Source organism: Bidens hawaiensis, unplaced genomic scaffold (genome assembly GCF_021521415.1).
Source record: "Bidens hawaiensis isolate Kalapana, Puna unplaced genomic scaffold, B.hawaiensis_p1.1 tig00026175_1, whole genome shotgun sequence".
In the NCBI taxonomy this organism is placed as follows: domain Eukaryota; kingdom Viridiplantae; phylum Streptophyta; class Magnoliopsida; order Asterales; family Asteraceae; genus Bidens; species Bidens hawaiensis.
The window spans coordinates 177,826-190,117 of NW_027494203.1; the positions used below are offsets into that span (position 1 = coordinate 177,826).

Below are 12,292 nucleotides of genomic sequence, written 5' to 3' on the forward strand. Positions count from 1 at the left end.
CACGGGGTTGTGTGTGGATAGTCAGAGGTTTCACTTGTGGGCTCAGCATAATTACATCGATAATATTATACAATGTCTGTTTGGCTTACAAACATTGTATCCCCTGGGTCCATTTCTTATTGATATTAAGACACACGCAAGGGAGGAACAATGTATGACTAACAGTGTGTTTGATCAAGTCAGTAGTCAAATTGTACGAAGTACAACAATGATCAAGTTTATTGACTTATAATGGTTCGATCTTAAAGCATTTAAGTATTCCGATTATGAATACCCAGATAATAAGCCGCTTAAAGACTCACAATGTCCAGAAACTTGAGGCATCCCATCAATACAGGATATGAGGCCATAAGACCATACACCATTGAAGTGTTAACCATAAAATAGATGCTTTTTATTTTGAAATTTTTGATTTGGTTATCAAACAGACATAAGGCTTGAGTATGACCGACTATTACTTTTTTGCCTTCATTACCAAGACTTTTGGAAGAGACTAACACCTCTTTTAATTTGGCATTTTTTTATGTTTATATCATATACATAACCCTAATTGTTTGTTTAAGACCTATCAATGCACCAATGCGGTTAAGCACACGGTGTTTTAAGCCTATTTTTATACTGAAATTTCAGAATAAAATGACCAATGTACTATCATATTCTCTTTTTTATTCAAAACTCATTTTTGATGAGCACAATTTTTAGTGTTTTTGTATTTTTGAAATATTTGAATGTTTTTGTATTTTATCTGTACATACTAAAAGTACAAAATTATTGTATTTTCCCATTTTCTCCCCCAAAAACCAATTTATTAAAGAAAGAAAAAGTAGACAAAAACTATACAAACAAAAGAAAAATGATTATCCGAGCTTAGATATATCAGCGGGAGATTTTAAACTTTTTATGTAGCATCCCCAAAATTTTGATCCAAATTTGACAACTTAGGAAAGTTGAGAGATCAAAAATAATCTAAAGATAAGTAATGAGAAAATATTAAATAAGGAAATATAAGAAAAATAAGGAAATAAAAATATTTCCTAAATTAAGTTTACTTACATGAAAGAAATTTCATCCCACATTGGAAGATGTAAGAAAGTGGAAGCATTCCACTAAGATATAAATAAGGAAGATGGAATCCATCCTACATGGAAAGTGGTAAATAAATGGAAGCTCTTTATAAGGAAGATATTTTCCATAGTAATATTCTTTTATGAATATCATGCACCAAGTGGTCCTAGCGGAGGGTGCGTAGCACCCGACGCACACGCTCTCGGGCGAGGACGAGGACGATGGCGAAGGGCGTTGGGCGCAATGTGGCGCTTTGATGGCGCACTTTGCAATTCGCACACTCGCATCGCCGCGAGCCGCTTTAAGAGCCACCTTATTATTTTTGGACAACGAGAATTAGACTAGAAATGACAAGCTATCAAAGACGAGGGACTAAAACTGAAAAATAATATCCAAGGACCCATCGCGCTATGCGATGAGTCCAAGAAGACGGCCATCGGGTACCACGATGGGCTGTGATGACTCATGGACACGTGTCACACTCAGGTGACACGTGGCAGCACGACGTGACACGTGGCAGAACGTGTCAGACCACGTGGCGACAGGTGGCACACGTGTCAGGCCACGTGGTGACACGTGGCGTGATTTCAGAAAAAGAAGCCGTCGCGGTACGCGACGGAGGGAGAAGTAGGACCCATCGCGTACCGCGATGGGATCCAAAATTTGCTATAAATAGGGGGGTCGGCTCATTTGCACACACACCCACAGCCACTCTCTCTCTAGAATTTACTCTCTCTCTACCTCGGTTTGCGTGCCGAACATCTTTTTGCGTACCACCGAACCGACAATCATAACCTCGTAATCCGTGCCATAAACCCTGTGTTTCCCTCGAAGTACGTGCACGACCCGACAACCGAACATTGCCTCGATTTACGTGCCAAGAAAGGTGGATCAAGAACGCCTCGATAGACGTGCATAGAGTAGAAGTGTTGCCCGTATAACTTAGGAATATCTAACTCCGAATACCCGTGCGTGGTAAGGGGTTCTACCTAATATATTTTTTTATTATTATTAAATGGTTTAGACCATAGTCGGAGGTATAGCCGAACCTTGATTACGATTAAGAATCATATAACTTTTCTTAAGTGAGGGTTATAGTTAAAATAGTATTTCTTTATTATTAAGAAAAATGATATTCAAAGAATAAAGTTTTATTAAAACTTCTTCTTGAAGAAGGAACTCAATATAGACGTTTCTTCTTGAAGAAGAAACATAGCATATGATTGATAAATAAAGAAAGGGACTAAAGGTCTAAGTGTTTTATAAACAAATGCTTTTTATCAAGGTTAAAGCTATACAAAACGGACTAAAGGTCTGAAGCTAGATCGCTGATCTAGTTATTTATAAAAAGGTTTTTCTCGTACTATAGGTCCGAGGTAACAAAACAAGAAGAGGAAATCAGAAAACAGGAATCAGTATCAGAAACTGATTATAAACAGAAAAGGTGAATACGCCCTAAACCTTTTATAATGAGTCTGAATGTTTAAAAACTGTGTGTACAATGTTAAGAAACGGACACTCTGATTAAGAGAATACATGTGTCTGGATCCAAACATACATGGTGACTCGACATTTCCCTGAGGCCATGCGTATCATCAACATGCCTCTGAAGGTCTATGGGACTGTTCAGAGAAATGATATTGTGTATATAATTAATTGTACATGGTACTTAGGGTAATTTTATCCTAATTTAGTTGGGTGCCTAATGAGTAGTCACAAAGGTATTATTGTTGGTTTCACAAAGGTATTGAAAAGAGATTTTAGAGTCAGCGTTATTCACCAGCTTTGTGTTGACGTATTTTCTCCCCCATGTTACAAGGAAACAAGAAAGGTTAGAACAAACAAGCAAGGGGGAATAGAAGATTGGAGTTATAGTCATTAGATGCTATCTGGTGGCTCAGATATTTTATTTGAAAATATTATAAAAAGTTATGTTTTATAAAGAAATGTGTTTGAAATATCAAACGGGTAATTTGTCCCGAGAGTTTAATAAGTTTTCTATATAATAATATTTTATAAAAGACTTCCGCTGAAATAAAACCCGCCACTCTGATTTATTTACAAAAGAGGTACCAACTATTGGTCACACGCCTAGGCCCTAAAGTGGGGTGTGACAGGTTGGTATCAGAGCCATCAATCTTACAGAATTAGGTATTTGATTATACCTAGGCTTTGATTAAGGATAAGTTTTGAAAACTTATTATACAAATATTGATACTTAGTGGAAAAGTATCAAGAAATTAATCGAAACTGATACGGATTAGATATAACAATACAAATAAGATAGGAGCGTCTACCTATCCTTAAATTTAAATCTCGCACAGATGTCCGATTGTCAATCTAGCGAAGAATCCGTTAAGCCTCGATCTGGTAAAGGAAAAGGATTTATGGGAACGTCCTTTCTCCCAATTCCTATATCTAGTGATGAAAGTTCATGTCAAACAAAAATGGAGGAAGATTCAGATTCATATGATTCTGACATTCCGCTAACTTAAATAATTCCCAATCATAACACATATGGAGCAGGATCAAGTAGATCCAAGAAACCAATGACGCCAGAGGAAAAAGAAGTAAGGAGTTACCCGGAAGAATATATTCAAGAACAAGAATGTTATCCGGCAACACAAGATCCTTACTTTGTGTGCACTCAAAAGGAAGAAACAATGGAAGAAAAAGAGAAGACTATCAAGAAAGATAGCAAAATTAAGAAATTAATTATTCGTTGAAAGAAATAAAACCTTAGTAATTGTAGAGAGTAAATAGTAACGAATAATATGCACTCTTATAACTAAAATAAGATGAATAAAAGATATGTTTTGAATTCTTCGAATATTGGACTTATCTTTTAAAATTTTATTGTAGTATGTCAAGAGAAGAAATTGCAAACTCTCACAATAGTCCTCCCAAGAAAAATGAAAATGAAGAAAACATTGAAAATAAAAATAATGAAATTCCTATCCAATATAAAGAAGAAATTCAAAAGATGATTAAAGAAGCTATGAATGACTTTTCTATGAGTAAAAGTCAACCAAAATCTAACAAGAGAAATCGAAGTAAGTCTGTTTCTTCAAGAAAGGAAGAAACTTATGATAGCTCTATGGCTGATAATCATTCAAAGAATAAGAAACGAAAGAAACTGAAAATCAGTGGATGTTCGTTCAAAAACTTCAAGTATTATGGACCAAAGGAGTTTCACGGAGATAAAGGAGCCATTACAACCGTGAGGTGGCTTGAGGAGATGGAAACAATAGTAATAACAAGTAAGTGTACTGATAAAGAGAAGATTCAGTATACCGCCTTAATGTTTAAAGGAGAGGCGCATGAGTGGTGGAATGCTCTGTTGATGAGCAAAGGGAGAGAAGTGATGTTTAACTTAAGTTGGGAAACATTCAAAGGTCTTATATTGAAGAAATTTTGCCCAACTCATGAAATGGATCAACTTCAAACTAAGTTATAGAATCACAAGGTTGTAGGCACAAATATTAGGGAATATAACACTAAATTCCTAGAATATTGCCGACTGGTTCCACATTTAGTAACTCCGGAATATAACAAAGTAACTCGATACATATATGGACTACCAAGAGAAATAAGAGATATGGTACGATCCAATATGCCAGAAACAGTTGATTCGGCTATGGAATGGGCCGGATACTTAATCAACAGTATGATAAGGAATCAAGAAGAAGAAAAGATGGAAGATAAAGAGATTAAACCAAAAGATTCCGAGAAGATAGGAAAAGAAGAAAGTACTCCCAAGTCAGCTTGTAAGACTTGTGGAAGAAAACATACTGGGAAGTGTCGACTAGAAAATTCAAACAATTGTGCATACTGAAAGAGAGCAGGACACACAATAGATGAATGCCGTAAGAAACTAGGGGTATGTTTTACATGTGGAGAAACGGGACACTTCAAGACTGAATGCCCGAAAAGAAAAGCTAGTCAAGATAAATGACAATATCACATCAAGAAAATGTCAAGATAGATTAGCTAACTTTTATATATTAACTGTAACTCGTTCTTAAACGAGAAGTTTTGTAATCAACGAAGGGTATTTAATTCCCTAAGTTATAAATTAAATATTAGCATATAGATCGTGTTAATACACAAGAATGCTTATATTCGTTACCTCTAAAGAACAATCAAGAGGTTCACATATTGAATAGTTCATCTGAACTTATAACAAAGAAAACGTTGAGAAAATTATCATCTAGGAGGATGATATACCAAACGTTAAAAAAATATATATGCAAGGATAATATATTATCGAAAGGAGCTCATTCAAGAATATCTACCTAGTAAGGTTGATCAAAAAGTCAAAGAAAAAGAACTCGAAGATATTCAAGAAATACAATCGATAAGTATAGCAAATGTGATTAAAGTCAAAGTACAGGGGTACTGTTAGAATATAGAGAACATCATCAATCAAGATCAAGGATAGAATGTATTCGATAGACTGAATCTAAGCAACAAGTTAATGGAATAGATTCGATAGACTGAATCTAACAACAACAATATAGTGGAATAGATTCGACAGATTGAATCAAAACAACAATGTAGTTAACATCGGTAAATATTTATATTACAAACGGTAAGGTAAATAGTTAAACACAACTGATCACTGTGTTTATCAATTTACAATTACTAATGACATTCTGAACTATTAACTGGTTACATCATTCAAGGATGTAAGTTAGCAACAAAATAAACAGCCATCCTGCATATAAGAACCAGATTAGATAGGATCTAATCATCAACCAAGACGTAAGAACTGTTCACACTTCAAACAACGAATCTCGAGGACGATATTCATTTCAAGGTGGGGAGGATGTAACATCCCCAAAATTTTGATCCAAATTTGACAACTTAGGAAAGTTGAGGGATCAAAAATAATCTAAAGATAAGTAATGAGAAAATATTAAATAAGAAAATATAAGAAAAATAAGGAAATAAAAATATTTCCTAAATTAAGTTTACTTACATGAAATAAATTTCATCCCACATTGGAAGATGTAAGAAAGTGGAAGCATTCCACTAAGATATAAATAAGGAAGATGGAATCCATCTCACATGGAAAGTAGTAAAGATATGGAAGCTATTTATAAGGAAGAGATGTTCCATAGTAATATTCTTTTATGAATATCATGCACCAAGTGGTCCTAGCGGAGGCTGCGTAGCACCCGACGCGCACGCTCTCGGGCGAGGACGAGGACGATGGCGAAGGGCGTTGGGCGCAATGTGGCGCTTTGATGGCGCACTTTGCAAATCGCACGCTCGCATCGCCGCGAGCCGCTTTAAGAGCCACCTTATTATTTTTGGACAACGAGAATTAGACTAGAAATGACAAACTATCAAAGACGAGAGACTAAAACTGAAAAATAATATCCAAGGACCCATCGCGCTACGCGATGAGTCCAAGAGGGCCATCGCTTACCGCGATGGGCCGTGATGACTTATGGACACGTGTCACACTCAGGTGACACGTGGAAGCACGACGTGACACGTGGCATAACGTGTCAGACCACGTGGCACACGTGTCGGGCCACGTGGCGACACGTGGCGTGATTTCAGAAAAAGGAGTCGTCGCGGCACGCGACGGCGGGAGAAGTAGGACCCATCGCGTACCGCGATGGGATCCAAAATTTGCTATAAATAGGGGGGTCGGCTCATTTGCACATACACCCACAGCCACTCTCTCTCTAGAATTTACTCTCTCTACCTCGGTTTGCGTGCCGAACATCATTTTGTGTACCACCGACCCGACAATCATAACCTCGTTATCCGTGTCATAAACCCTGTGTTTCCCTCGAAGTACGTGCACGACCTGGCAACCGAACATTGCCTCGGTTTGCGTGCCAAGAAAAGTGGATCAAGAACGCCTCGATAGACGTGCATAGAGTAGAAGTGCTGCCCGTATAAACTTAGGAATATCTAACTCCGAATACCCGTGCGAGGTAAGGGGTTCTACCTAAGTTATTATTTTATTATTTTCAAATGGTTTAGACCATAGTCGGAGGTATAGCCGAACCTTGATTACGATTAAGAATCATATAACTTTTCTTAAGTGAGGGTTATAGTTAAAATAGTATTTCTTTATTATTAAGAAATATAATATTCAAAGAATAAAGTTTTATTAATGTTTCTTCTTGAAGAAGGAACTCAATATAGACGTTTCTTCTTGAAGAAGAAACGTAGCATATGATTTATAAATAAAGAAAGGGACTAAAGGTCCAAGTGTTTTATAAACAAATGCTTTTTATCAAGGTTAAAGCTATACAAAACGGACTAAAGGTCTGAAGCTAGATCGCTGATCTAGTTATTTATACAAAGGTTATTCTCGTACTATAGGTCCGAGGTAACAAAACAAGAAGAGGAAATCAGAAAACAGGAATCAGTATCAGAAACTGATTATAAACAGAAAAGGTGAATACGCCCTAAACCTTTTATAATGAGTCTGAATGTTTAAAAACTTTGTGTACAATAATAAGAAACGGACACTCTGATTAAGAGTATACATGTGTCTGGATCCAAACATACATGGTGACTCGACATTTCCCTGAGGCCATGCGTATCATCAACATGCCTCTGAAGGTCTATGGGACTGTTCAGAGAAATGATATTGTGTATATAATTAATTGTACATGGTACTTAGGGTAATTTTATCCTAATTTAGTTGGGTGCCTAATGAGTAGTCACAAAGGTATTATTGTTGGTTTCACAAAGGTATTGAAAAGAGATTTTAGAGTCAGCGTTATTCACCAGCTTTGTGCTGACGTATTTTCTCCCCCATGTTACAGGGAAACAAGAAAGGTTAGAACAAACAAGCAAGGGGGAATAGAAGATTGGAGTTATAGTCATTAGATGCTATCTGGTGGCTCAGATATTTTATTTGAAAATATTATAAAAAGTTATGTTTTATAAAGAAATGTGTTTGAAATATCAAACGGGTAATTTGTCCCGAGAGTTTAATAAGTTTTCTATATAATAATATTTTATAAAGACTTCCACTGAAATAAAACCCGCAACTCTGATTTATTTACAAAAGAGGTACCAACTATTGGTCACACGCCTAAGCCCTAAAGTGGGGTGTGACAGTTTAAACCAAGTAAAAATTTAAATCTTGTTCTTTCAAAAGCTTTGGTAAAAAGGTCTGCCTTTTGATAATCCGTGTGCACCTTCTCTATGTGAATTAATTTCTTTTCATAGCAGTCATGAATAAAATTATACAGAATATCAATATGTTTCGTTTTAGAGTGGAGCACGAGGTTCTTCGTGATACAAATAATAGCTGAGTTATAAATAAAAATGGGAGTAGTAAGAAACTTTAAACTCTAATCCCGCAAGTGTTGTTGGGTCCATAAAACCTTTGAACAACAACTCGAGGCTGCCACGTATTCGGCTTTTGCGGTTTAAGTAGAGACTGTTGTCTGCTTCTTACACTGCTAGGAAACAAGCCGGCTTCCTAGAAATTGACAACCCGCTGTTGTAGACTTGAAGTTGATCCTGCATCCTCCATAGTCCGTATCAGAAAAAGCAGTAAGATCGGAACGATCATACTTGGGATACCATAACCCGATGTCAGGATTACCCCTCAGATAGTGAAATATACCCTTCACCGCCACTAGATGAGTCACTCGGGGAATCGCTTGATACCTGGCACACAAGCAAATAGCAAGCATTATATCAGGACGCGATGCATTTATATGAATTATAGAACCTATCATAGCTTGGTAAAGGGTCTGATCAACGATATCTTCCAATTCGTCCGGTGACAAATTGTGACCCACGGGAAGCGGAGTAGAAGGGAATTTTCCGACATTTATCTTGAATCGGCTCAAGACATTCACATACTTTGTGTGATGAATAAAAATTCCAGCGTCAGACTGTTGAACTTGCAACCCTAGAAAGAAATCCATCTCCCCCATCGAACTCAGCTCAAATTTTGTCTGCATCAACTTTTCGAAGTACTAACAAAGCTTGTCATTTGTTGAGACAAATATAATGTCCTCGACGTAAATCTGGACAAGGAGCAGATCTTCTCCAAAAGTCTTGTAAAATAGGGTACAAACCTCAGTTCCTCTTTTGAAGCCACAACCCATAAGATGGTAAGCAAGCGTGCCGTACCAAGCTCTCGGGGCTTGGTGTACACCATATAGATCCTTGTTTAATCGGTAAACTCGGTCAGGATAGTCAGGATCTTCAAAACTAGGAGGCTGTTTCTCGAACACCTCTTCATGAAGTTCCCCGTTAAGAAACACACTCTTAACGTCCATCTCATATACTTTAATGTTCTTGAAGGCTGCATAAGCCAAAAATATTCGTATGGCCTTCAGTCTTGCAACAGGAGCATACACTTCAGTGTAATCTATGCCTTCTTGCTGATGAAACCCTTGCACGACTAAACGCGCTTTATTTCTCACTATAACCCCACGGTCATCCCTCTTACATTAAAGACCCATTTAGTCGGGATAGGCTTTTTAACCCGATCATGTTTATCGATGAGATCTCATACACCTAGTCGGATAAACTGTTGCAATTCCTCGTGTATTGCCTCAAACCATGAAGAATCTTCAAGTGCCATACGAACACTTGCCAGCTCCATTTGAGATAAGAAGCAAGTGTAACAAGCAATACTCATGATGCCTGAAGAATGCATATCAGCATACGCACATATTACATTATCATCATTTGCATTATCAATCAGATGTCGTGTACGAACACCTACATCAAGATCACCAATGATGTTGTGCTGAGGATGATACGTGTGAATCTGAAGTGTCGGATTTTCAGGAACAACAACATGATCACTTAAATTAGTAGGCTTCTTTACAGAAGAGATATCTTCCATAGGATGAGACGAATCCACAACAAATACTTGAGTAACTTAGGGATTCTCAAGAAATGGAACAGAAGAAGAATCTACAAAAGCACCAACATCTGAAGAAACAGTTGCAGCATCATATCTTTCAGGATGATCAAGGTCAACAATATCATCATATTTAGAAGCTCTTGGTGGGGAAAACATCTGATCTTTCAAATAAGCATGCACCAAGTCGTCGTTTGGTTTTTCAATTGAGGAAGTAAAAGAATTAAATAATCTCATAATCGAACATCCAATCAGGACCCTTTCCAGCAGGACGTGTAGTGTAGCTTTGATAATCGCCATGGTACCACTCTTTTACACAACTCGAAGAGAAATTAAAGACTCGTTTGTAAGGCGATGCATAGCCCAAAATAACCTTCAATACCTTTCTCATATAATTAGTTACTTATTTACATGGACTATATTATATAAAATAACTAAAATATGGAAACTCTTGTAAACCATAATCTTGTATTGGAACCGGAACTTGACTTCATGGTAAACTCTATCGTCGAATAAAGAGACATCCGGGTTTTTCTATCATTTTTGAGAGATTTTCATACATTAAGAGAACATCTCTCTAACCAATATGTATCATTAAACTTAATTGTATTGTAAATTTATAATATCAATCTATCCCGTATTTATTTCACTTTATTTTAACTTCCTGCTATTGTTTTTTATTTTTTAAGTTACAACTTTACAAAAGAAAACATTATATCAAGATATAAGCAAAGAGCAACTCACATGCTCAAATAGAGTTTCAAGATCGTGTGTGTGTATATATATATATATATACAAACATGTGTGTGTGTGTGACGCACAGCATTATATGTACAAAACAGACCAATCATGTTATGACAGTAGTGTCTCAAGCCCGTTCTCTAAACATCTGAGGATTGCAATCTCAACTTTGGAGACTAATCTTCGGATAAACACCTCTACTCTTAGTCACCAGCTGAGAATTTCATGTGTCACTAATCGCATCAGTGGCTTCATGGTCTGAACCGTTAATAATGTCACTAGGTGGTAAAAAACAGTCCATTGAAAGACCTTTTATGTTAAAATCCAACTCCTCTATTGTCCAAAGCTCTTCCATTTTCGTTCTTGAATGCTTCTCATTGTCACCAAAACGGAACAACAAGACCGTTGTCTCTCCACCATGCGCAATGTTGATGCCGTCAATGGTACGATAATCTTGAATTAGTGTTTCCATAGTTGTTTCCCAAAACACATTTCCATATCCATGGGCTTTGATTCTAATGAGATTTGAATCTTTAAGGTGGTGCAAAAGACCGGTTTTTTTACTAAAGTGCCCCCAAATGTGTTTTACGATCTCCACGTTGTTGCTACTTCTTTTTTTTAGAGATGAAGGCTCTGCTTCAAACTTTAGCACAAAGCAATCTTCTCCATTAATGGTTTTTTCGCCGGTGCAAATCGAATTTGCAAACAAATTAGCTGTCGATTTTGGGTCCAGACCCTGTCAAAGTGCAAACATGTTTAGTTTTTAGTTATTTGACCCATTTCACAAATTATGACAACTAGTATTGAGGGGCCGTTAATCGTATGGGTATTATAAAATGTCGACAAGTTTAAAATTTACGTTACCATCTTTCAGGTGGCCCATTTCTCATATATTTAATTTTGCTCAAAACTCTTGGCTCATACTGATTGATGGACCAGCATGTCACACCCCGACTTAGGGCCTAGGCTTATGACCAATAGTTTGGTACCTGTTCTGTAAATACATCAGAGTTGCGGGTTATTTTAGCAGAAGACTTTGGTTGAATAAAATATTAATTTCTTTGAAAACTTATCAGATAATAAATACCCGATGTTTGATTTATAAAGCTTGTTGAAATATCGTTTGCAATATTTTAATAATAAAACACTGAGCCATCATTACCTTGCGAGCATCTAACTCCATGAATGTCTTGCTACCTGTACTAATCTGTATTCCCTGAAATGTGGGGAAAAATACGTCAGCTATATGCTGGTGAACATGTATGACTCTATAAAACATTTGAATGACATTATAATACAAACATAGTTTTCTTGACAAGCTCAGCGGAAGCATTTCTACTTCCGGTATATGTACCACTGCCCTACACACATAACGGTATTCCCCGAGCCAAACGGCCCTGAACTGAGAACTGGTCATGACCGTTTAAGCTCGCGGCTTCATTGCCTTTGATTGACTGATTGAGCTTTAACAATTATGTTTGGATCCAGACACATGTGTATTCGGTCTGAGTTGATTTTATTTTCTACTTTGTATTATAACGTTTTTGAGATCACATAATCTCATGTAAACATTGACTGACTCATTAAGAAAAACACCCATTCATCTTATCGAGTATAAAT

The 12,292-nt window shown here is 36.8% G+C and overlaps 1 protein-coding gene across 1 annotated transcript; it reads right to left on the minus strand.

The window, feature by feature from the left end:
* Positions 1–10,895: 10,895 nt before the first annotated feature.
* On the minus strand, positions 10,896–11,555 carry LOC143572925 (uncharacterized). The gene is made up of 2 exons (XM_077057948.1): positions 11,532–11,555; positions 10,896–11,408 (listed from the first exon to the last, which is right to left on the minus strand). The coding sequence occupies exons 1-2, from the start codon at positions 11,553–11,555 to the stop codon at positions 10,896–10,898; spliced, it is 537 nt and encodes a 178-aa protein (XP_076914063.1).
* Positions 11,556–12,292: the final 737 nt, after the last annotated feature.